The sequence below is a fragment of the Oncorhynchus gorbuscha genome, linkage group LG06 (assembly GCF_021184085.1).
Source record: "Oncorhynchus gorbuscha isolate QuinsamMale2020 ecotype Even-year linkage group LG06, OgorEven_v1.0, whole genome shotgun sequence".
Taxonomy (NCBI): domain Eukaryota; kingdom Metazoa; phylum Chordata; class Actinopteri; order Salmoniformes; family Salmonidae; genus Oncorhynchus; species Oncorhynchus gorbuscha.
The window spans coordinates 14,853,294-14,875,348 of record NC_060178.1 but is presented as its reverse complement, the minus strand read 5'-3'; the positions used below and the strand labels follow the sequence as shown (position 1 = coordinate 14,875,348).

Here is a 22,055-nt window from a genome sequence, read left to right as displayed (position 1 = left end):
TTACGTAATATAATTTCCCAAATAATATTAGAAATATTTATTTTATGCAGTGATGTTTCTCATCGTTATCAAGGGTGTCAAGGATTTCACACCCCACTGTATATGATGTTCTGTTTATTTAAAAAGAAATACATTTTTCGGAGCTTAATATTTTTATTATTTGTTTTTTTGCTCACAAATTTTGGACCCGACTGTATGTCATATGGAAATACTCTATGCAAGTGATTTGATATCCTCTTTGATGTCATTTTACTTTGATGGCACAAAGGCATTTAAATGGCCATGTGCGAACAGCATCTAAAGAGCATGATACTCATGTCTTCCAGACTCAAAATCTACAGGAAATATTGTGAAAGTAGACCATGTGTAGTCTGTATATTATTGATACTTTTTCACTAATTATACCAATTATCCACATCGATGCAACCGGATTATGTTGACAAAGTCCGTTGAAATAAGGAGGAAATAATTAGCTAAATCCATGTTTGTCTAGAGATGTTACTGTAGGATGATATGTTGTAAATCAATGTTCACCTATGTATATGATATTCCCATGAAGTCTCTCTGATATAAAGTAAAATCTTTACAGAATCCCAGAGAAAACTTGCATTGAGACTACAGACAGTGGTAGAAGTTGTGTTTAAATTGGCCCACAATGGAGTACGTATTTGCCACTCATTGATCCAATACTTCAATGCTGTGGCATAATCCCACCACTAGGGTTGAACTGCTAACAGGACGTTCATACTGCTCGCGACCTTCCGTACCATGTTGCTGAAATTATCCTAGTGTGTTTCTTCTGAACAGCATGCAAAACAGCATGTTGGTGGTAGCCTAACCAGCAGTGTCGAAGTTCGCTAGCGCGAGAGCTTCTCTCCCCCATTGGCTATTTCAAAAGTAGCCTCATCACTTTCTGAGCTTTGGTCGCAAACTGTAGTCGCCAATGAGTAACTCACTAAATGTCTCCCCCTTCCATTGAAAATGGCATTAGCTTTGTCATTGAATGTAGTTTAAGTGGTTTGAAAAGTAAAACCCCAAATTGTGCAACATTTCCACAAAGGTTATTGGAGAGGGGCTATAAAAGTAGAACACTTGGAACACGTAGAACATATAACCTTTCAGAAATGGGCTCTGTGCTATGATCTGAATGCTTTAATTCTGTTCTTTCTTCAATTCATGTTAAATAATTGACTTTTTATGATGAAAAAACTTGTTCAAATGAACAAGAGACCAGTAGGTTAAGGACATAGCTCATTGCCAATCATAAACTGTGGATACACAATGTGACCACATTTTCAGTGTTAAATAAGGTTTTCTACAAAGATACAACATATAAAACTGTTAAATATATAACTTTAGGCTTTTGAAAATACATTTAATGTTTCTTTACCCCAAACAGATATGATGTATTTACTATTTTCCTCCTATTCTTTACTGGTGAGAAATTATTTGTTTCTTTCACTATAACCAGTCATGCTGACTGCAAATTGTCCAAATATAGCAATTGAAAATGTATATCTGATTTAATGTATGTTCAAAATAGAGCAGTGAGTATACAAGTACAGTTTAGTAGTCCAAGAGATACATCATTGACGAATTACACAACGTCCCTTGACTTTTTCCATTCAGTATTCGTCATTCATTTGTACACATTTACTCTGCACAACACATCACTTTTATCACCATGTGTACATTTGTGGGTATGTCTAGAGTTTGTAATATGGTGAGAGGGAATATGGGATTGCATGTTTCATCAACTTGGAAAAGTCTCTAAACCCTTCATCCCGAAGTCCACTGTGTCTCCAAAATATGGAGCAGTCGGCTATCTTTTTCTTTGGTCTGTAAAATCACTACAGAGGAGTTGCCAAGCATAAACTCCAAAATAAACATTTTGTCCCATGTCTCCAAAGTCTAGGTTGGGTCAGATCCAGAAGTTCATGACCACACACATCAGAATTCTCCAGACTCAACTGAACAATAAGTTCTGTCTCCCAAGGAATAATAGAGCATTGCAGAGTCCATATGTTCCATGTTAAGCTCCAACTCCTGTATTTGGAGTCCGGGCCTTTGGCAACGTAGGTTCTACGTGGCTTCACGCTGCTGCACAGAACAATAGAAGGACAGCTGATGATAAGACGACGTATGCTCCACACAGGCGGTGACGATGGACTATGGGAAGCAGCTCACACACCATCCCCCTCTCTCTCGCTCGGGAGCGTCTGTCCCCGCCATCATCAGGAGACCTGGGAATCGATAGGAACACAACAGCCGTCAGGGGAGAAGAGGATGCAGGACGACATGCGACATCTGGCTCTGAGAGCCCTTCTGCTTGTGTAAGCAATGTATTTATGGTGACGGCCACCGTCGATAAAATGGCAAGCCCATCACTTCAGGGGACTCAATGCAGCATGTTATGTGTGATTCAGAAAACATTGGGGTTTGACATCAGGAGTCTGAATGTTTTGAGCTGCAGATTACCCCCCCCCCCCTATCTTTTGCTCCCCCTCTCTCCCCCTCTCTCTTTCCCCTCTCCCCCCTCTCTCTCTCTGTCGCAAACACTTTTAAAGATTAACAATACTTTTTTCAATATCCATGTCTTGTGTTCAATAGATAAAATTGCACAGAATGTTCTTTATTCTCCGACTGTATCACGTTCATTTCAGTTAATGAACTCGCTCTAATGATGCCAAGGTGTTGATCAAGTTGAGATTAGACACGCACAAGATGTAAATGAGGTGACGAATACAGTGGCGTGAGGCAGACCTCACTGTCTGACTGAGCCTTCATTCAATTGAATACCATCACTTTCGATGACCCAACAGTACAGGGGTTAAAGAGTGTGACAGATCTTCTCCATACACAGATAGATTTTTAAATGTAATCAGAGTTGTTTCGAATTCACTGCGACTTGACACAGCCCTTAATGTACAAAAGATAGTGTGGGGCTCCACACTGCCCTCTAGCCATTTGGTTATGCTAAAAATAATGACAACATCATAGATGAAATGACAAAGTGAAGCAAAATGTCTTCCCTGCGCATTCACAAAGCAATTGAACTGAAGTATGCCTGAGTGCCCTGCATAAGTCACTGCCCCCACACTTACAATACAATGTCATGCAGGCGTCATGTTTCCTACCTCATTGCAATAGAGGGCACAGTATAGAGGTCATTCTTGCTATATTGATGACTGACACTTCAAGCCTCCCCTTGCATCTCAACCACGTGTTACAAACCCTGATATCAAATGAACTCACATATATCCTTCAACACTATATTGACTGTGTATTTTGTGTTGACTGTACTGTAGTTGTAAGTCATTCTCATTGTCCTGCATATTTAATGCCCTTTAAGCTGTGCATGATGTTAGAAACATTATTTCCCCAATTGGACAATAAAATCAGGAGACACACATTATCAAAAATGACCTCAAGTAAATATTACCTGACCAAAATCCACAAGCAGACTACAAACAATTATAAACTGGGTGGTTCGAGCCCTGAATGCTGATTGGCTGACAGCCATGGTATATCAGACTGTATAGAATGGGTATGACAAAACATTTATTTTACTGCTCTAATTACATTGGTAACAAGTTTATAATAGCAATAAGACACCACGGCTAAGGGCTGTATCCAGGCACTCCGTGTTGCATCGTGGCTAAGAACAGCCCTTAGTTCTGAATAGGCCATATACCACACCACTCAGCCTTTATGCTTAAATATACCATGGTTGGTTTTCTTTAGCCATAGATTCATTTGCCTGCTTGAATCCAAATTAGACTACAGTGGAAATTATGCGTAGCACAGACTATAGAAAAATGGCACGACAAAGGCAGACAGTATATTCATATTTCGGGATAGCACTCAAAGCTTTCTCTAAAAATTAACAACGGAAGACAATATGGGCGGGAAAAATATTTGCGTCCCTTAAAAGGGCAGTGTCGTAGTCAATTCCAGGTGAAGCCTTTGAACAAGTGCACCTTTGGGGCGAGTATGCATTGAATAATTCATAACCGTCTTGTAACTGTCTTGTACATCTGTAATAGGAATTCCAAAGCAGAGGCAAAACAGTACGGTAAAGGCCAATGAACCTGGGTTCTAAGACCTTTATTTTTTGGCCCACTGCCAATTGAATCTCCCCTTTATTATTGACTCAAGCTAATGAAACAGGGATCAAATATAAATGTATCTATATCATTACAGATATCATTAATGGCATTAATGTCAACATTTCATCGGACGCTGTTCAAATCAAATCAAATTGTATCGGTCCCATACACATATTTAGCAGATGCTATTGCGGGTGTAGCAAAATGCTTGTGCTTAGGAGTTAGAAGCAGATCTGCCATGTCTGTCGGCGTCATCTTGCCCAACATCATTACGGAAGAGAAAACAAGTGTGTCATTTGCCATCACAAAGGAGTAATCATGCATATGACATTTAGGGGAAACAGAATTCATCTGTACCTTGCTGTGTCGCTCTAGCCTGCCAGGATCTGCAGTTTGTTGTTTCTCTCCTGTCTGTCCTTGAAAAGTGGTTGACTTTTGCTGTCTGTCTGGCTGGCAAGGCGTTGTGTCTTTGTGTGTGTGTCGTCATAGGGCCTGAAATCACAGGGAGCGTTTCTTGCATTTTTTGGTCAAACAAAAAAGGTGCTATCTAGAAGCTTAAATGGTTCTTCGGCTGTCCCCATAGAAGAACCCTTTGAAGAACTCCCTTGGGTTCAATGTAGAACATTCTAAAATAGTTCTACCTGGAACCAAAAAGGGTTCTCCTATGGACAGCCGCAGAACCAATTTGGAACCCCTTTTTTTAAGTGTATGCATAGGGATAAAGCATGGTCTTATACTAAATGAAGAGTGATGCTACATTTTGTTTGGTAAGATAAAACACTTTTTTGAGCTGTGAAAATGTATAATTGCGTTCAAAATGTCAATATAATAACGTTTTTTTGTGTGAACAAATACAAACTTAACTGTGTAGCAATTGAAACATTCTCTATTGCAGTGCTACACCTATATCGTGTCTCCAGGAATTCACAGTTATTTGTTTTGATAGAAAAATGATTCGATTTTTGATTGCCCAATGTATAGATACTCATGGCAATGTAGCATAGCGAGCACAGGACAAAACATAGTGATGTCTGGAAGCATGAGGCAATGACGGCACAACCAGTGGAATACAGGGATACATCCTAATGCATAAGGATACAGCAATGTTGTTACAGACAATACAGATGAAAGGTCAACCATATGCTCAAGACCAAATATGATTAGTCAACAGAAATTCAATGAGCGACACAGTTATTAACACATTGGAAGTAATTCTGAGGAATAAAGTTGTTGTTTCCCGCAGTTAGATAGGGAAAATAGTGTTGACATTGGGAAAATGCTGAGATGAGGTTATCGCTGCCTCTTATGTTTTGACCTATGGCCAGTCTATATAGCATTTCACCTCCATAATGCTTAATGTTAGGATTGGTGATGGGTAGGCAGATCCTACAACCTTGAGTCATTCTGCACTGTTTTCAGACGAACAGCTGTCCCCTCCATGGTGATTGTGTTCGAACTGTGATTTGATTGGTCCTGGTAAAGCCTGGCTGCCCAATGGGATCAATTAGGGAAAGAGAATCAGCTCCACCACAGCCCAGTCTATCTGTCTTCTTATAGATCTCTGTACTGTCCACTCATGCATTCCCCCAATCGGAAGAGCTGGGCACGCACACGCACACGCACACACACTCTAATATAGTTCATGTCAATAGTCTTTATTAAAAATGTGTTGCATACATAGGGAAAGAGTTGTGGTCCTGACAGTACATGAAAATGAACCATAACTTCCTCGTCTCTGTCTCTTCACATTGACTGCCCATGCCAGCTGCCAAATATGACTGATTACAGTAATCTCATTCCTCAGTGTTAATGATGATGTACCACAGAATGTTCATTTTTAGTCTGCCACACAGTAAAGAGAGAGGTAATAACCGATGAGCTTTATCATATAATTAAGAACTTTCACTGCATCTAGAAATTGAGTGTGAATGTGAATACGGGATGGCAATAACCACTTTTTGGGTTTTAATAAAATGGATGTTGTTATCTGTCATCATTTTTTTTGCGATAAATAATCCTGCTAAAATTAATTGGAAAACAAAAGGGGCTGTGTTTCTTGCGTATGCACATAATTAAGTTTTGGTAAAAAAATAAATAAAAGGAATTTGTTTTGAGAGCAAAACAAGATGAGATTTGATTGAGTTAAACAGGCAAGCAATTGGCAAATATCTCAAAGCAACAAAAAACGAGCATGTTCGTGCGTTAGCCTGTATCAGCTCGGCCTTATTCTTTGTTGAGCCAAACCTTCTGGTCCAATGCTTTAGCTGATCGTCATATGCAAAGATATTTTGGGCAGGGTCGCTGGTAATGATTGGGGACATTGCCCTGTGTAGGGTGCTGTCTTTCGGGTGGGACTTTAAAATGAGTGTCCTGACTCTCTGTGGTCACTAAAAATCCCACGGCACTTATCCTAAGAGTAGGGGTGTTAACCCCGGTGTCCTGGCTAAATTCCCAATCTGGCCTTCATACCATCACGGTCCCCTAATCATCCCCAGCTTCCAATTACAATTGGCTCACCCACCCCCCATCCACTCCATTATAACTATTCCCCACGTTGATGCTGTAAATGAGAATGTGTTCTCAGTAAAATTATTGGTAAAATAAGGGTAAGAAAAAATAGTTGTTCTAGCAACTGCATAATGCTAGCTAACATAATTGTAGCTAGCACAACATGTATAGCTGATGTGTAAGGTACTTTCACTTGAAACTTGATTTTGTGACATTACATCTCATGGACAATATCTAAACATGTCAACACAAGTGTGTTAATTCAGGTCAAGACTAGAGTATGTGCAGTAAGGCCAGTTTCATATGAATTGGGCTTGCTAGCTGCATACCTGCCTGTGTCAACAATGTCTGTGATTAGATTGTGTGGCTGAAGGTATTTATTGAATCAGGATAAGGCCTGCTCTACTCCTCGCCCTTAATGCTCAAAAAAAGTCTAGACAGACGATGACAGCGAGCCTAGACTGCCTGGCATGACAATGAATGACAAAAGACTGAAGCATAGACTACACAGATATGTGAAGAACATCCACTGCCTCTAAATCATTCTGCTACTTGGAAAATGGGCTTCCATTTCTCTTACCAGCTTGAAGCTTATAAGATGGGAATATTATGTTAAACATGCTGTAATATTGGTGTTCAAATGATCCATGCATTTATATAGCAAAAAGGCTAATTCCTCTGCCATTGATAGACTATTATGCTGTCAGAAAAGAACCAGATATGGTGAGTTGATTTGGCTGGTGACTATCAACTTCCCCTCTACTTCCTCTCTCCGCACTCTCGCTGCCTCTCTTTCCTTCTTTCTTTCTGAATCCCTTTCCCTCTCTCTCAGTAATAGTTTCATGCAGGGAAGAACAGACTCTCCCAATGTTAAATTTGTCCAATTACATTGCACCATTTTAGATGCCCATGACACAATATCCAGGTACAAGCACAAGGAATTTGGTTTGAACATGATACTAAGTCTGCGCATGATTCAGCATCCACTGAATGACATAATATATTGCCATACTGTCAGGAACATTACATCAGGGGATACAAACAAGCTAAGAGACAGAGATACAACAAGAAAGTCGAAATCATGCTTGTTAATCTTAGGTAAAGCAAAAGATGGATCCGTAAAATAAATATGGAAATTGAATTGAAGAATATGAAGACGTGCTTAAGGGCGGCCTATATGAGAATGTTTGGACATTTTAAGAAGATCAGTTTAATGAGTCTAATATTATAACTTTCACACTGTAAAATGCATTTTTATATACATTACATTAGCATGCTGTAAAAATTATACTGAGGCTGTAATATTCAACTTTATAGTCTTATAAAAAACCAGTGACTTTTATACACATTAAGCTGCACATATTTGGCAATCATGTACTAAGCTATATGTTAGACCTCAGGCTTTCATTCCAACCCTAACCTAGCACACCTGATTCTACTAATTAACTGTTCACCAGGTTATTGATTAACAGGTGTTACCATGGGACAGAATCGGATCTCCATGACCAGAGTTAGAGAACGATGGCGCATCTCAATGATATCGAACGAAGTCAAAATGCTCAAGTTTTAAGTATGGAGAAAACAGTTTGCCATAACCACTCCTTATTTCATGAATTAGAAATCAGTAATGCCTCTGGGTCATTGTGTACTACTTAGTACTGTATAAAATATAAATACATAATCCAATACATGTGGTAACATGCCTAAACATTTTGTAATTGTGTTAATGTCCTGCATGTGATTATAAAATGTAAAACAGCACTCAAGCCCAATCCATAGTTTTGAGACCATCTGTAGACAATGCCCTCGGATGAAAATGTCACTGGTTACTGTGACTTGCACAATAGTTTTTACTTTTTAGTCTGGGGCAAAGGATTTCAACATAATTGAGTCAAATGTATTCTATAACAACATCTGAATTCATTAGTTTCTGTGTAGTCAGCCACGGCAGGGCTTAACTTTGCAGGTCTGTGTTGTTAAGTTAGGCAAAAAAAGGCTTGTTTTCTTTTCCCTACTAAAGCTTTTATGGTTACAGAGCAGAATACCTTAGCATCGGACACAATTGGCACAAAATGGAGTCTGCCACCGCAATACAGGAGATGGCTCTAACGGTCTACCAAGAGACACCTGTTATTTTAGACAGAATTTACAGGGTTAGTAGCTCCCTTGGCCCCTGTCTATCTTTAAAACAAGCCCCATTGAAAGCAATGGCGCCTGAACAGAGGGTTTCTGCACATAAAATGCTGGACTTTCAAAGCGATGCTTGGGTTGACAGGTTTCATTATTCAGTACCTAGACTGACAGCCCACCAGCCTCCTGTCTCAGGCCGCCAACCACGGCACTGAAAGCCTGAGCATGAAATGCATGACTACCCCTCAGACTTCAAGACACTTCTGGAGGGAAATTCAGAGAATTCTACCTGATTCTTGGCGATGTAGAAGACTATCACAGGTGTTTATGATAGTCAGAAGACCTCTATAGGATCTGTATGTTAGCAGGATGTGTATGTTAGCTGCTATTGATGATGGAGAGAAGTACGCAACCTTAATGCAATGACACATTTGTAAATCATAAGCTTTTAGTTAATGCCTTATCTTTGTATGAATGCTAACAATAAGCTGTTAGGTTGATGAGCTGCAGTGCATGTGTTCTGTAAACGCTTTATGGCGTAGATATCAATGAACAACCTTTCTGCCCCATTTATGAACATCAGACTACATGCCAATGATGGGGATGCAAATGAATGTAGCAGAATGACCCTATTGAAATGGAGCTCCTCGATCACCGCTGAAATGGATGCCCTGACAAGAGAGCGACAGAAGTACCATTCAGGGAGTGGCATTAAGTGTGCATGAGTGAGAATTATTTAATCAACACACTTAAGCTATGGTTTCCTTTCTGTTGTCACATAAAGACGCACAAAAAACACACTGTAACACATTAAAATAGCTAGATGGTGCAGCCATACAAAAAGCTAATCACATCAGTCACTGACCACATAGACATATGTGACAAAGACTCATTCAATTGAGTTATCCTGAAAATGACTAGTAGACAGGCCTCTGGACAGGTGTTAAGGCAGGCCTCTGGACAGGTGTTAAGGCAGGCCTCTGGACAGGTGTTAAGGCAGGCCTCTGGACAGGTTTTAAGGCAGGCCTCTGGACAAGTGTTAAGGCAGGCCTCTGGACAAGTGTTAAGGTAGGCCTCTGGACGAGTGTTTAGACAGGCCTCTGGACGAGTGTTTAGACAGGCCTCTGGACAGGTGTTAAGGCAGGCCTCTGGACAAGTGATAAGGCAGGCCTCTGGACAGGTGTTAAGGCAGGCCTCTGGACAAGTGTTAAGGCAGGCCTCTGGATGAGTGTTTAGACAGGCCTCTGGACAGGTCTTATGACAGGTGTCTGGACACATCTCTGGACACGTCTTATGACAGGTGTCTGGACACATCTCTGGACACGTCTTATGACAGGTGTCTGGACACGTCTTATGACATGTTTCTGGACACGTCTTATGACAGGTCTCTGGACACGTCTTATGACAGGTCGCTGGACACGTCTTATGACAGGTCTCTGGACACGTCTTATGAGAGGTCTCTGGACAGGTCTTATGACAGGTCTTTGGACATCTTATGACAGGTCTCTGGACACGTCTTATGGCAGGTCTTATGACAGGTCTCTGGACAGGTCTCTGGAGAGGTCTCTGGACAGGTCTCTGGACACATCTTATGACAGGTCTCTGGACACGTCTTATGACAGGTCTCTGGACACGTCTTATGACAGGTCTTATGACAGGTCTCTGGACACGTCTTATGACATGTTTCTGGACACGTCTTATGACATGTTTCTGGACACGTCTTATGACAGGTCTCTGGACACGTCTTATGACAGGTCTCTGGACACGTCTTATGACATGTTTCTGGACACGTCTTATGACAGGTCGCTGGACACGTCTTATGACAGGTCTCTGGACACGTCTTATAACAGGTCGCTGGACACGTCTTATGACAGGTCTCTGGACAGGTCTTATGGCAGGTCTCATGAGAGGTCTCTGGACAGGTCTTATGACAGGTCTCTGGACATCTTATGACAGGTCTCTGGACACGTCTTATGGCAGGTCTCATGAGAGGTCTCTGGACACGTCTTATGACAGGTCGCTGGACACGTCTTATGACAGGTCTCTGGACACGTCTTATGACAGGTCGCTGGACACGTCTTATGAGAGGTCTCTGGACAGGTCTTATGGCAGGTCTCATGAGAGGTCTCTGGACATGTCTTATGGCAGGTCTCATGAGAGGTCTCTGGACAGGTCTTATGACAGGTCTCTGGACACGTCTTATGGCAGGTCTCTGAGAGACACTTCTTATGACAGGTCTCTCAGGTCTTATGACAGGTTCTGGCAGGTCTTATGACAGGTCTCTGGACAGGTCTCTGGAGAGGTCTCTGGACAGGTCTCTGGACACATCTTATGACAGGTCTCTGGACAGGTCTTATGACAGGTCTCTGGACACGTCTTATGACAGGTCTCTGGACTCGTCTTATGGCAGGTCTTATGAGAGGTCTCTGGACAGGTGTTAAGACAGGTCTCTGGACAGGTGTTATGACTACGAACTCTGGTCACTTTAACTGTGACAGATTGTGGTCACGAGGCTTGGCAGTCTTGTCTTACCGTGGTGGTCTTCACCCGGCCCCCTGGCTGTGTGCAGGTCCAGCCCGAGTGGTTTACTAAGAGGTCACAGCCCTCGTCATCCAAGCAAGGCGTCATCTCACACCACTGCCGGCTTCTCACAATGAGAGCTGTGGGGAGAGGAGAGAAAGAGGGATGGTTAACTATCGCAGAATCTATCAAACTAATGGAAAAAAAAGCCTGTGGACAGACAGGGACACAGATAGAGACAGAGGGGAGAGAGAGAAAGAGATAGAGACAAAGAGAGTTAGTGAGTGAGTGAGCAAGAAAGAGAGAGAGACGGAGAGTAGTGAGAGAGAGTGAGAAGGAGAGGAAAGTGATAAACATGGGAGGACATGTAGGATTTGCAGCACAGGGATGGAGAGGGGACATGTTATGAAAGACCATTGATCATTGAGCTTATGAAGCAGGAACGCTCTAATGGTCAGCACACTGCTGTATACCATCTGATCTCGGGTTGTTATAATTCACAGCCCACTGCAGGGAACAACCAATGCCTGCGCTTAGATTTCACGATGTGTTGCGGCAAGGCTCTCTCGACCTTATCAAACCATACTCTTTGATGAAACAAAGTGAATGGTATGTATGTGTGTGTGCGTACATGTGCGTGTGCATGTGTCTGTGTGTGTGAGAGAGACACCTGCTCAACACTGGAGATTGCAGCCCTCCACAATACCACATTTTGTGAAAGAGTGTGTGTTCAGGTGTTATTAAACCCCATTCCTGTACATTAGCACACTCAGAGGTGAAACAACACACAGCAAGGGTAACCACAACCACAAAGACTACAGGAAAATAAAAATGCCTGAATAAAACACGCCAAATTAATAATTAGATCTGTGATTATGAAACAGAACATTTTAGCTCTACAAAGAGCCTTCTCCTCTTGAAGTAGACCTGTTTTTATACTTGATCATACACATGTCTATTTATAAGAAACTAGGGCATTCACACTATCATTTGCATATCATGACATCCCAATTGGCCCTTAGAGAGAGAGAGGGGGATAGGGAGAAAGAGAGAGAGTTGCATATATAGGTCCAGGGGAAAATGATAATTGAGCAGAATATAGCTTATAACAAACAAAAACTAAAGTAATGCAAATGGTGGCACGTACAGCATCAGGGAAAAAAGGAGTCACCTTTGCACATAAATAAGTTGTATGTGGTGTGTTTACGGACATATTCAATCAATCCTTATCTCAGTCTGCTGTTCCCACATGCTTCAAGAGGGCCACCATGGTTCCTGTACCCTAGAAAGCAAAGGTAACGGAGCTAAACGACTACCGCCCCGTAGCACTCACTGCCGTCATCATGAAGTGCTTTGAGAGACTTGTCAAGGACCATATCACCTCCACCCTACCTGACACCCTAGACCCACTCCAATTTGCTTACCGCCCCAATAGGTCCACAGACGACGCAATCGCAACCACACTGCACACTGCCCTAACCCATCTGGACAAGAGGAATACCTATGTGAGAATGCTGTTAATCGACTACAACTCAGCATTTAACACCATAGTACCCTCCAAACTCGTCATTAAGCTTGAGACCCTGGGTCTCGACCCCGTCCTGTGCAACTGGGTACTGGACTTCCTGGCAGGCCGCCCCCAGGTGGTGAGGGTAGGTAACAACATCTCCACCCCGCTGATCCTCAACACTGGGGCCCCACAAGGGTGTGTTCTGAGCCCTCTCCTGTACTCCCTGTTCACCCACTACTGCGTGGCCATGCACGCCTCCAACTCAATCATCAAGTTTGCGGACGACACTACAGTGGTAGGCTTGATTACCAACAACGACGAGACGGCCTACAGGGAGGAGGTGAGGGCCCTCGGAGTGTGGTGTCAGGAAAATAACCTCACACTCAACGTCAACTTAACAAAGAAGATGATTACTTCAGCACACAGCAGAGGGAGCACCCCCCTATCCACATCGATGGGACAGTAGTGGAGAGGGTAGTACGTTTTAAGTTCCTCGGCGTACACATCACGGACAAACTGAATTGGTCCACCCACACAGACAGCGTTGTGAAGAAGGCGCAGCAGCGCCTCTTCGACCTCAGCTTGTCACCAAAAGCACTCACAAACTTCTACAGATGCACAATCAAGAGCATCCTGTCGGGCTGTATCACCGCCTGGTATGGCAACTGCTCTGCCCACAACCGTAAGGCTCTCTAGAGGGTAGTGAGGCCTGCACAACGCATCATCGGGGGCAAACTACCTGCCCTCCAGGACACCTACACCACCCGATGTCACAGGAAGGCCATAAAGATCATCAAGGACAACAACCACCCGAGCCACTGCCTGTTCACCCCGCTATCATCCAGGAGGCGAGGTCAGTACAGGTGCATCAAAGCAGGGACCGTGAGACTGAAAAACAGCTTCTATCTCACCACTAACATTGAGTGGCTGCTGCCAACATACTGACTCATCTCCAGCCACTTTAATAATGGAAATTGATGGAAATGGATGTAAAAATGTATCACTAGCCACTTTAAACAATGCCACTTAATATAATGTTTACATACCCTACATTACTCATCTCATATGTATATGTATATACTGTACTCTATATCCTGTACTGCATCTTGCCATCTTTATGTAATACATGTGTCACTAGCCACTTTAAACTATGCCTATGCCGTTCTGTACCATCACTCATTTATATATCTTTATGTACATATTCTTTATCCCTTTACACTTGTGTGTATAATTGTTGTGTAATTGTTAGGTTAGATTACTGGTTAGTTATTACTGCATTGTGGGAACTAGAAGCACAAGCATTTCGCTAAACTCACATTAACATCTGCTAACCATGTGGATGTGGCAAATAACATTGGATTTCATTTGATTTAAAGCCAAGGGCAACATTATTGTGCTCACACAGTGAAAGGAAGAACACTGAATTATCACTACAAGCAGTACAAACAAATCCATTGTACAAACTCAATTAAGTTACAGTAGATTCAAACTGTAATAGAAAGGTAAAATACATGTTTTCCTCAAACAGAGGATCTACTGTTGGTGCAACTGCCTATACCAAATTTGTTTCAATGTTGTCATGGGAACACCTGATGCCAATTTTATTTGCATTTTTTTGATAATTGTTTAAAATATATGTTCAATCAATAGGCAGATTAACGGCATTGGACAAATAACAAAAACATTGTAAGCGCATGTCCACCAATTTTCTTAAACAGGACACATGTTGACCCCAGGAAGAGTAGCTGCTGCTTTCACAACACCTAATGGGGATCCTAACAAAACCCCAAATACCAACACGTAATCACAAAAAAACTACACAAGGGTGAAGGGAAAAATAATGAACGTTAGAACTTTAAATGAAACAGATCCTTATAATTCACATCCCCGTCCACCTCAATTCATTTGCACTTTGCCAGGGATGCTGCAGGGATCCTTCTGGAAGTGAACAATATGCATGGGGAGGCATTTGAATGCCAGAGATATGGATAACAAATTTAGAGGGAGAGGCCAAACCATTTATACTATACAAAACGCATTCAGGTACCCTACACTAAATTCCTAGTGCGACCAGAGGATGGTATAGAAAATTAAATGGTATATGGACTGCTTAACAAGGTAATACATTCTCCTTTGGTGAAATTTTACAGTGATAACCTGTTAACCTCAATTATCAATCTGAATTTCCGTTGAACAACACCATGGGACATGAGACCCTCTCAAAAATGGTCCTTAATTCAATTCTCCCATTTCCATATACCTTTATCTGATGTGGTAGGGGGTAGTGGAAGTGATAAGTATATCAATAACACCCAATCACCACGCCGCCCGCCTTCCCGAGGTCATTCCCACCTTCAGATAACAATCAATTCAAGTTATTGTTCTCCTTCATTATCCCACCATTAGCTGTGGCGGCCACTCAACTGAAACAGCTGGGGATCCAAAGGCAATCTCTGTTGTGGAATAATAATCATGAAAAGAAGAAGAAGAAACCTGGATGTAATCTACCTACTTGAAGGTGTGTGTGTGTGACAGTGCAGATGGAGCGGAGGTGGGCGTGGATGGGGGCACAGTTCATCTTGTGGAGATAAGACAGAAATAACATTATTACATCCACCAGTGGGGTAGTATGTCTGTGAAATAGCATATCACTGAGCCGTCAACAGCTGCCGCCCCGGGTGATAAATCCTGCTTAATATGGTGTGAAGCCGGGGGTCTGCCAAGATAGGGGCTGGGGCTGCTAATCTGCCCCAAGGACAGGACAGGGAATACAGAGAAAACACACCAGCTCCTTTCCTATACCTGTATATTTACTGCCTCTATACAATACCACAGTACAGAGGCTGTAAATGCAACATATTCATTTTGCAGCCTTTTCTGTAGGCAGCGATGGGCAGTATTTCTGTTAAATGTATTTGAAATATGTATTTCAAGTAACTTTATGTATTTTCTAACAAGATACTCTCGAGAGCTGTAATTTCTGTCATTTCTATAGTCTATATAGACTAACATGTACCCCCGCACATTGACTCGGTGCCGGTCCCTCCTGTATATAGCCTCGTCATTGTTATTTCATTTTCTTGTGTTACTTTTGGATTTTTTGACTACATATTTATTCTCTTTAGTTTATTTAGTCAATATTTTCTTATCTCCATTACTTGAACTGCATTGTTGATTAAGGGCTTGTAAGTAAGCATTTCAAGGTAAGGTAGTATTTGGCGTATGTGACACATTTGATTTGAAGTGTCTTTTAAATGACAAAATGTAAATGGTAAAATAATATATATATAATAATATATGCCATTTAGCAGACGCTTTTATCCAAAGCGACTGCTAAATGAAACATACACGTAAAACATGCCGAGTATTATTCTAATGACCTCCGCCCCCAAAACAAGGCCAATAGTAATAGCTAGTGTGCTTTGCAGTTGTTCATTTTTACATTTAAATAAAAATGTTGGTCATTTAGTAGATGCTCGTATGCAGAGAGCGAATTACAGGTAGTGCATTCAACTGAGGTAGTGTCACGTCCTGACCATAGAAAGCCTTTATTTTCTATGGTGGAGTAGGTCAGGGCGTGACTGCTGGATGTTCCAGTTTATTATTTCTATGTGTAGTCTAGTTTTTGTATTTCTATGTTGGCCTGGTATGGTTCCCAATCAGAGGCAGCTGTCTATCGTTGTCTCTGATTCGGGATCATATTTAGGCAGCCTTTTCCCACCTGTTGTTTGTGGGATCTTGTTTTTGTATTGTTGCTTTTGAGCCCTACAAGGCTGTACGTTTGTTTGCTAGTTTCTCTTTATTGTTTTGTTGCTGGTTCACATTTAAATACATTTTGATGAACCCGCTGCGCCTTGGTCTACCCATTTTGGCGAGCGTTACAGAAGATCCCACCAACAACGGACCAAGCAGCGTGCACAGGAGGAAAGCCAGGAGTGGAGGACATCCTGGATGTGGGACGAGATTATGGCAGGAGACAGAAGCCTGCCATTGAAGCAGGAGGAAGCAGCAAGGGAAGGACAGCGATGACGCCAGGGTTCGCGACCACGACGCAAGCCAAAAAAACAGCCCAAAAAATGTTTTGGGGGGAGGAACACAGAGTGGTCAGCGACGCCGAGGGGTGAGTCAGGGACAGAGGAGGAATATTGGGACAGATTGGGCGAGGAGTGGGCAGCGAAAGTTGAGGGAGTGAACCGGAGCCAACTCCCAGTATTCACCGTGGAGAGTGTGTGACCGGTCATGCACCATGTTTTGCGCATTCACAGCCGGTGCGTTCTGTGCCAGCTCCTCGCACTTGTCGTGCTAAAGTGGGTAGCTGTCCAGGATGGGTTGTGTCGGCTCAGCACGCCTGGTCTCCAGAGACGGTCCACGGTGCGGAACCTCCAGTGACGGTCCACGGTGCGGAACCTCCAGAGACGGTCCACGGTGCGGAACCTCCAGAGACGGTCCGCGGTCCACGGTCCGGAACCTCCAGAGACGGTCCACAGTCCGGAACCTCCAGAAACGGTCCACGGTCCGGAACCTCCAGAAACGGTCCGCGGTCCGGAACCTCCAGAAACGGTCCACGGTCCGGAACCTCCACAGTCCGGAACCTCCAGAGACGGTCCGCGGTGCGGAACCTCCAGAGACGGTCCACGGTCCGGAACCTCCAGAGACGGTCCACGGTCCGGAATCTCCACAGTCCGGAACCTCCAGAGACGGTCCACAGTCCGGAACCTCCACAGTCCGGAACCTCCAGAGACGGTCCACAGTCCAGAACCTCCAGAAACGGTCCACGGTCCGGAACCTCCAGCGACGGTCCGCGGTCCACGGTCCGGAACCTCCAGAGACGGTCCGAGGTCCACGGTCCGGAACCTCCAGAGACGGTCCACGGTCCGGAACCTCCTGCGACTGTCCACGGTCCGGAACCTCCTGCGACGGTCCATGGTCCGGAACCTCCAGCTCCATGGCCGGAACTGATGACCAGTCTAAGCACGGAGTCCAGTCCAGCTCCAAGGTCAGAGTCTTCTTCTGTGTCCAGCCCGGGTCCATGACTGGATTCACGGGATGAGAGGGTTCTTCGTCCCGCACCAGAGCCGCCACCGACACTAGACACTCCCCTCCCCCCAACCCTCCCTTTTGGTTTCAGGTTTTGGAGCCAGAGTCCGCACCTTGGGGGTGGGGTGGTACTGGTTCACATTTAAATAAATTATGATGAACCCAAATCATGCTGCGCCTTGGTCTACCCATTTCGACGAGTGTTACAGGTAGATAAAAAGTAATTCAAAAGTAAGCAAAAAGTGATATAGCCATTACTGAGCATGTTGTTGTTGCTAAGGGGGTTACTTGCTAATATATTTTAAACATTTTTATTCAATACAATACTTTGCAAATGTATGTCAAAAATTATTTTGATATGTTGTTCTTTAGGGTATTTTGTAAAAAAAATGGAATTGTATTTTTGCCCATCCCTGATTGTAGGACAGTGAATACTCCTCCACATTGAGACTGTACCCCAGATGTCAGTGAGTTTGTGAGTTTTGTAAATACTGCTGTGCATCTTGTTCCAGTCTCAGTCTTCAGGTCTTAATGGGAATACCTGCAGAGTTGCAAATCATCTGCATACCCAGACCCCTTAGAGTTAAAGCCTGCCAGTTGCCCCCCATGCATTAGCATTAGCATTAACATTAACCACCAAACTCTGTAACGACAGTGCCTTTTAGGGCAGCCAATTTACTGGGTCTTGTTTTCATAGTGTAGCCTCCGATGCTAAGACGCTCAAATCATGTCAGAGGCTGGGCTCACTGAGGCTCCATTGAAGAAGAACATCTCATTCAAGAGGGATAGCTACCAAACTCTCAATAGAGACAAAAACATTCCAGGAGTCACCACTCACTTTATATATGGAAACAGTGAGCCTCTCCGATCACAATGTTCTGCTTTGCTAAACTGTGTGTAGGCCTAACTGCTCAAGCCTTTAAGAGGTTAAAGGTTTGTCGAATTGTGTTCTGCTTTGATGCAATAAGCAGTTTCTGAGGAGTGCAGTCTGGAAAGTACAAGAGACATCCATGCTTTTTATGTCTATGCTGCATACAGTAATTCACCTAATTAACAATGTTCTCTATTCATCAGCTCACTGGTGCGAGTCACCTCTTTCTCACCAAATCACAGGCGTTACTATGTAGTGCTGTGTTCATGATAAGAAAAAAGCCCTTCTCCATAATTACTCATACATGGCCCCTATTTTAATGAGAATATTCTGCTCGTTTGGTGGGCTTGATGAGGGTCTACAAAACAAGGTGTCAACATGGCAGAGGTGAAAAGGTAGAAATGGTTTTGAAACTACTGAGGGTTCTGTTGAAAGTTTGAATTTCTAGTCAAGCTGAGCATCTATGACATACCAGCAGTGTTCTATGGATGTTCTGGTACTTCAACAATGGCCCAGGTCAGTAGACAACACAGATATTTGTGATGGAGATGACAGGCTGCATCTCTGCACCAACACTCACCTCCCTCATCTTTCCTACTGTACTGAGCAGAGTCTCAAAATGTCAAATTGATAACCTGATATCACCTAAATAATAATAATAATTACATCAATCTATTTGTATTCCTTCTTTTAGTACAGTTAGGCTGATAGCACATTGTTTATATGAGAGGTATCCGAATATTAATGCTGTCATTTCAGTCATCTGCAATATTCTATTCAAATGGTAGTGTAATCAGTAAGGTTTGTCTGAATGGCTTTTGACTTCATTCAGTAAGCAAAATATAGTTATCATTGCTTCCTCTCTATGGGCATAGTGGAATGTATTTGTTAGTTTTACAAACGTTATCACCGTCACCATAGCGTCACGACTCTCCTCCTCTTTTACTATTAGCCAAAACGGAATGTCGTTCACCTATGATCTTCTAGCCTATGAGCACAGCACACTAGTACAACTCCACCACGCTAGCTGAGGCACCAATGGGCAGAAATCTTGTGATGTATTTATATGTCAACATACCCCTAGATTCTTTCACTTGTGTGTTACGTCAACAATTTACTGACAAACCTCCACCTCCCCACCACCACCTGCTGCAGGCCCGCCATTGGCCAACTGAATTAAAGCAGGGAAGCGAGGCTTTCAGCCAGAACTGTCGTGAAGCGATTTGGCCGAACAGAAGTTGATTTATAAGCGAATTACCTTGATATGCCTTGATAAAACAATTCAATTATATTGAAAGTCCTCTAAGCAGGAGAATTGAACTTAGGTTGGATAAATGGGAGCAAGCTTTAATGAAACAAACAAACAGACTCCCACCCTCTATTAACTGTCATGGCTACAGAGCCACACACTAAGACTCCCTCTCTAATGAGACATACACTGTCTCTGCCGCTCAGAGAGCCTGTCACTCGGCGGGGACGCAGACTATGGAGGAACACAGCTGTTCCCAGTGCAGCCTTTTGTAAATCGATACATCAAAGTGCTGTACTCAGCCTGAACCCATAACTGCCAGCCAAATGCCCACAAACAAAAAGGCATGTGACGAATCCAGTCGGAGGAACCTGCACACACAGTAAGACTGGGCTCCCTGAGTTTATTCACAAGGTACCTAAGCAGAGCCAACTCATATCGCCTTAAAACCTGTAATATGTGTGGGCATTGTTATTCAAAGGTGTAATTAGAAGTGTCAGGGGTGGAATGTAAAAAAATTTGAGTGAGAGAGAACACATTCCATGTAAGATTTAATCACAGCTCCAATGAATAAAGGCTGTTTTGTCTTGTCATTTTTTTGCAGAGTGTATTAAACTCGGCAGGATAGAGGACATTTTTCTTTGTGTGCTCTTGTGGAGACATTGTTTCTTAATCTAATTCCCTGGGAATGTCTGGAGCTACATCTCTATCCTCAATCATCCCAGGACACCTTCCCTAAGTGCGTGCGCCACACGCTTCCCTTGATAACGCTTTCATTAATTCAGCCGCCTGTCTTTGCTGGTCCTCGAAACAGCTTTCATCGGAAGCCTTGCAGCTCGATCTTAGACCGGAAGCTTTCATGGGAAGCCTTGCAGCTCGATCTTAGACCGGAAGCTTTCATCGGAAGCCTTGCAGCTCGATCTTAGACCGGAAGCTTTCATCGGAAGCCTTGCAGCTCGATCTTAGACCGGAAGCTTTCATGGTATCGCTTATGGACATGCTTTATGGATACTAGAAGCACAAGGATCTCAATGGGATCCTTGCTGTGCAGCATGATGCACTGTCCAACTTCAAGCTCTGTCTGAAGAGCAATGAGAGAAGGCATTGAATCATATTGAAGGTGCCTGGAGTACGTAGCAACTGTGGTGGGCAGGTAACTAAGACAACAAGTCTACTATACATAGACTACCAATATAGAGAAAAAGGATTCACAAAGAACAGCTTGGCACAAATGACATCTTGCTATTAAAAAGAGGTTCATGTGAAAAAATACCATTCATTGCACAGTGGAGTTGGACCAAAGGTGCAGTGTGACAGTTGAATCACACCCTTGACACGGAACAGCCCCTCTTTTCTCCAAACGGTAAACGCCCCACCACATTCCCCTGAATTCATCTTGAATTCTGCGGGTCCCTATTAGGCCTGAGCGATGGCCCGGTCCCAGCTGTGTTCAGCCAGCATTCTGCAGACAGAGAGGGGGAAGTGGTCTCTGGAGCCTTGGCGGTCTTGACCCAGTTAAGGTAGGCGCTGACTGATGACCGATGCAGAGACCTGCCGACAGGATTTATTGAGACGATAAATGAGAGGGGCTTTGCGTTGCGGTGGATGAGAGATTATTTATATATTTTGATAAAGACTTTTGGTAAGCGCTACACAGCCTTGCGTTGCTGTCTTTAGTTTCTGTTCCTTTGCATGGAAAGCAAAGGCCTACCCCTGTGGGCATTCCTCAGAGACTTGGACACACGGACACAAACTCAAATAAATACTAAACTCGTCTTGATTTTAAAAAACAAAATGAAATAATTGTATTCAGTTGAGAACAAATTATTATTTACAATGACGGTCTACACCGGCCAAAATCGGACGATGCTGGACCAATGGTGCGCCGTCTGGGACTCCCAATCACAGACGGTTGTGATACAGCGGGATTCAAACCAGTAGTAGTAGTGACATCTCAAGCACTGAGATGCAGTACCTTAGACCGCTGCGTCACTCGGGAGCCCCACTGCAACAAGTCCCTTTCGTTTATAGTCCCCAGAAAAGTCCTGTTAAAAGCTTTTCCACTGGAAATGCAGTTAAAAAAGAATTGAGAACAACACTATGGCAGCAAGTGCTGTAAAA

The 22,055-nt window shown here is 43.2% G+C and overlaps 1 protein-coding gene across 2 annotated transcripts in view; it reads right to left on the bottom strand.

Annotated features, from left to right (window-relative positions):
- Positions 1-417: 417 nt before the first annotated feature.
- Positions 418-22,055, bottom strand: part of LOC124037020 (chemokine-like protein TAFA-5) — a 119,177-nt gene continuing 97,539 nt past the window's right edge. Inside the window, exons 3-5 of one of the 2 annotated variants that reach the window (XR_006839100.1) lie at positions 11,280-11,407; positions 4,467-4,601; positions 418-2,243 (exon numbers count right to left, since the gene is read on the bottom strand). Coding sequence is in view for 1 of the 2 variants with exons in the window: in XM_046351641.1 (XP_046207597.1) it covers positions 2,235-2,243; positions 11,280-11,407 (137 nt within the window). In the remaining variant the exon portion in view is untranslated. The remainder of the gene's footprint in view (positions 2,244-4,466; positions 4,602-11,279; positions 11,408-22,055) is intronic. The other variant, XM_046351641.1, reaches the window with a different exon arrangement.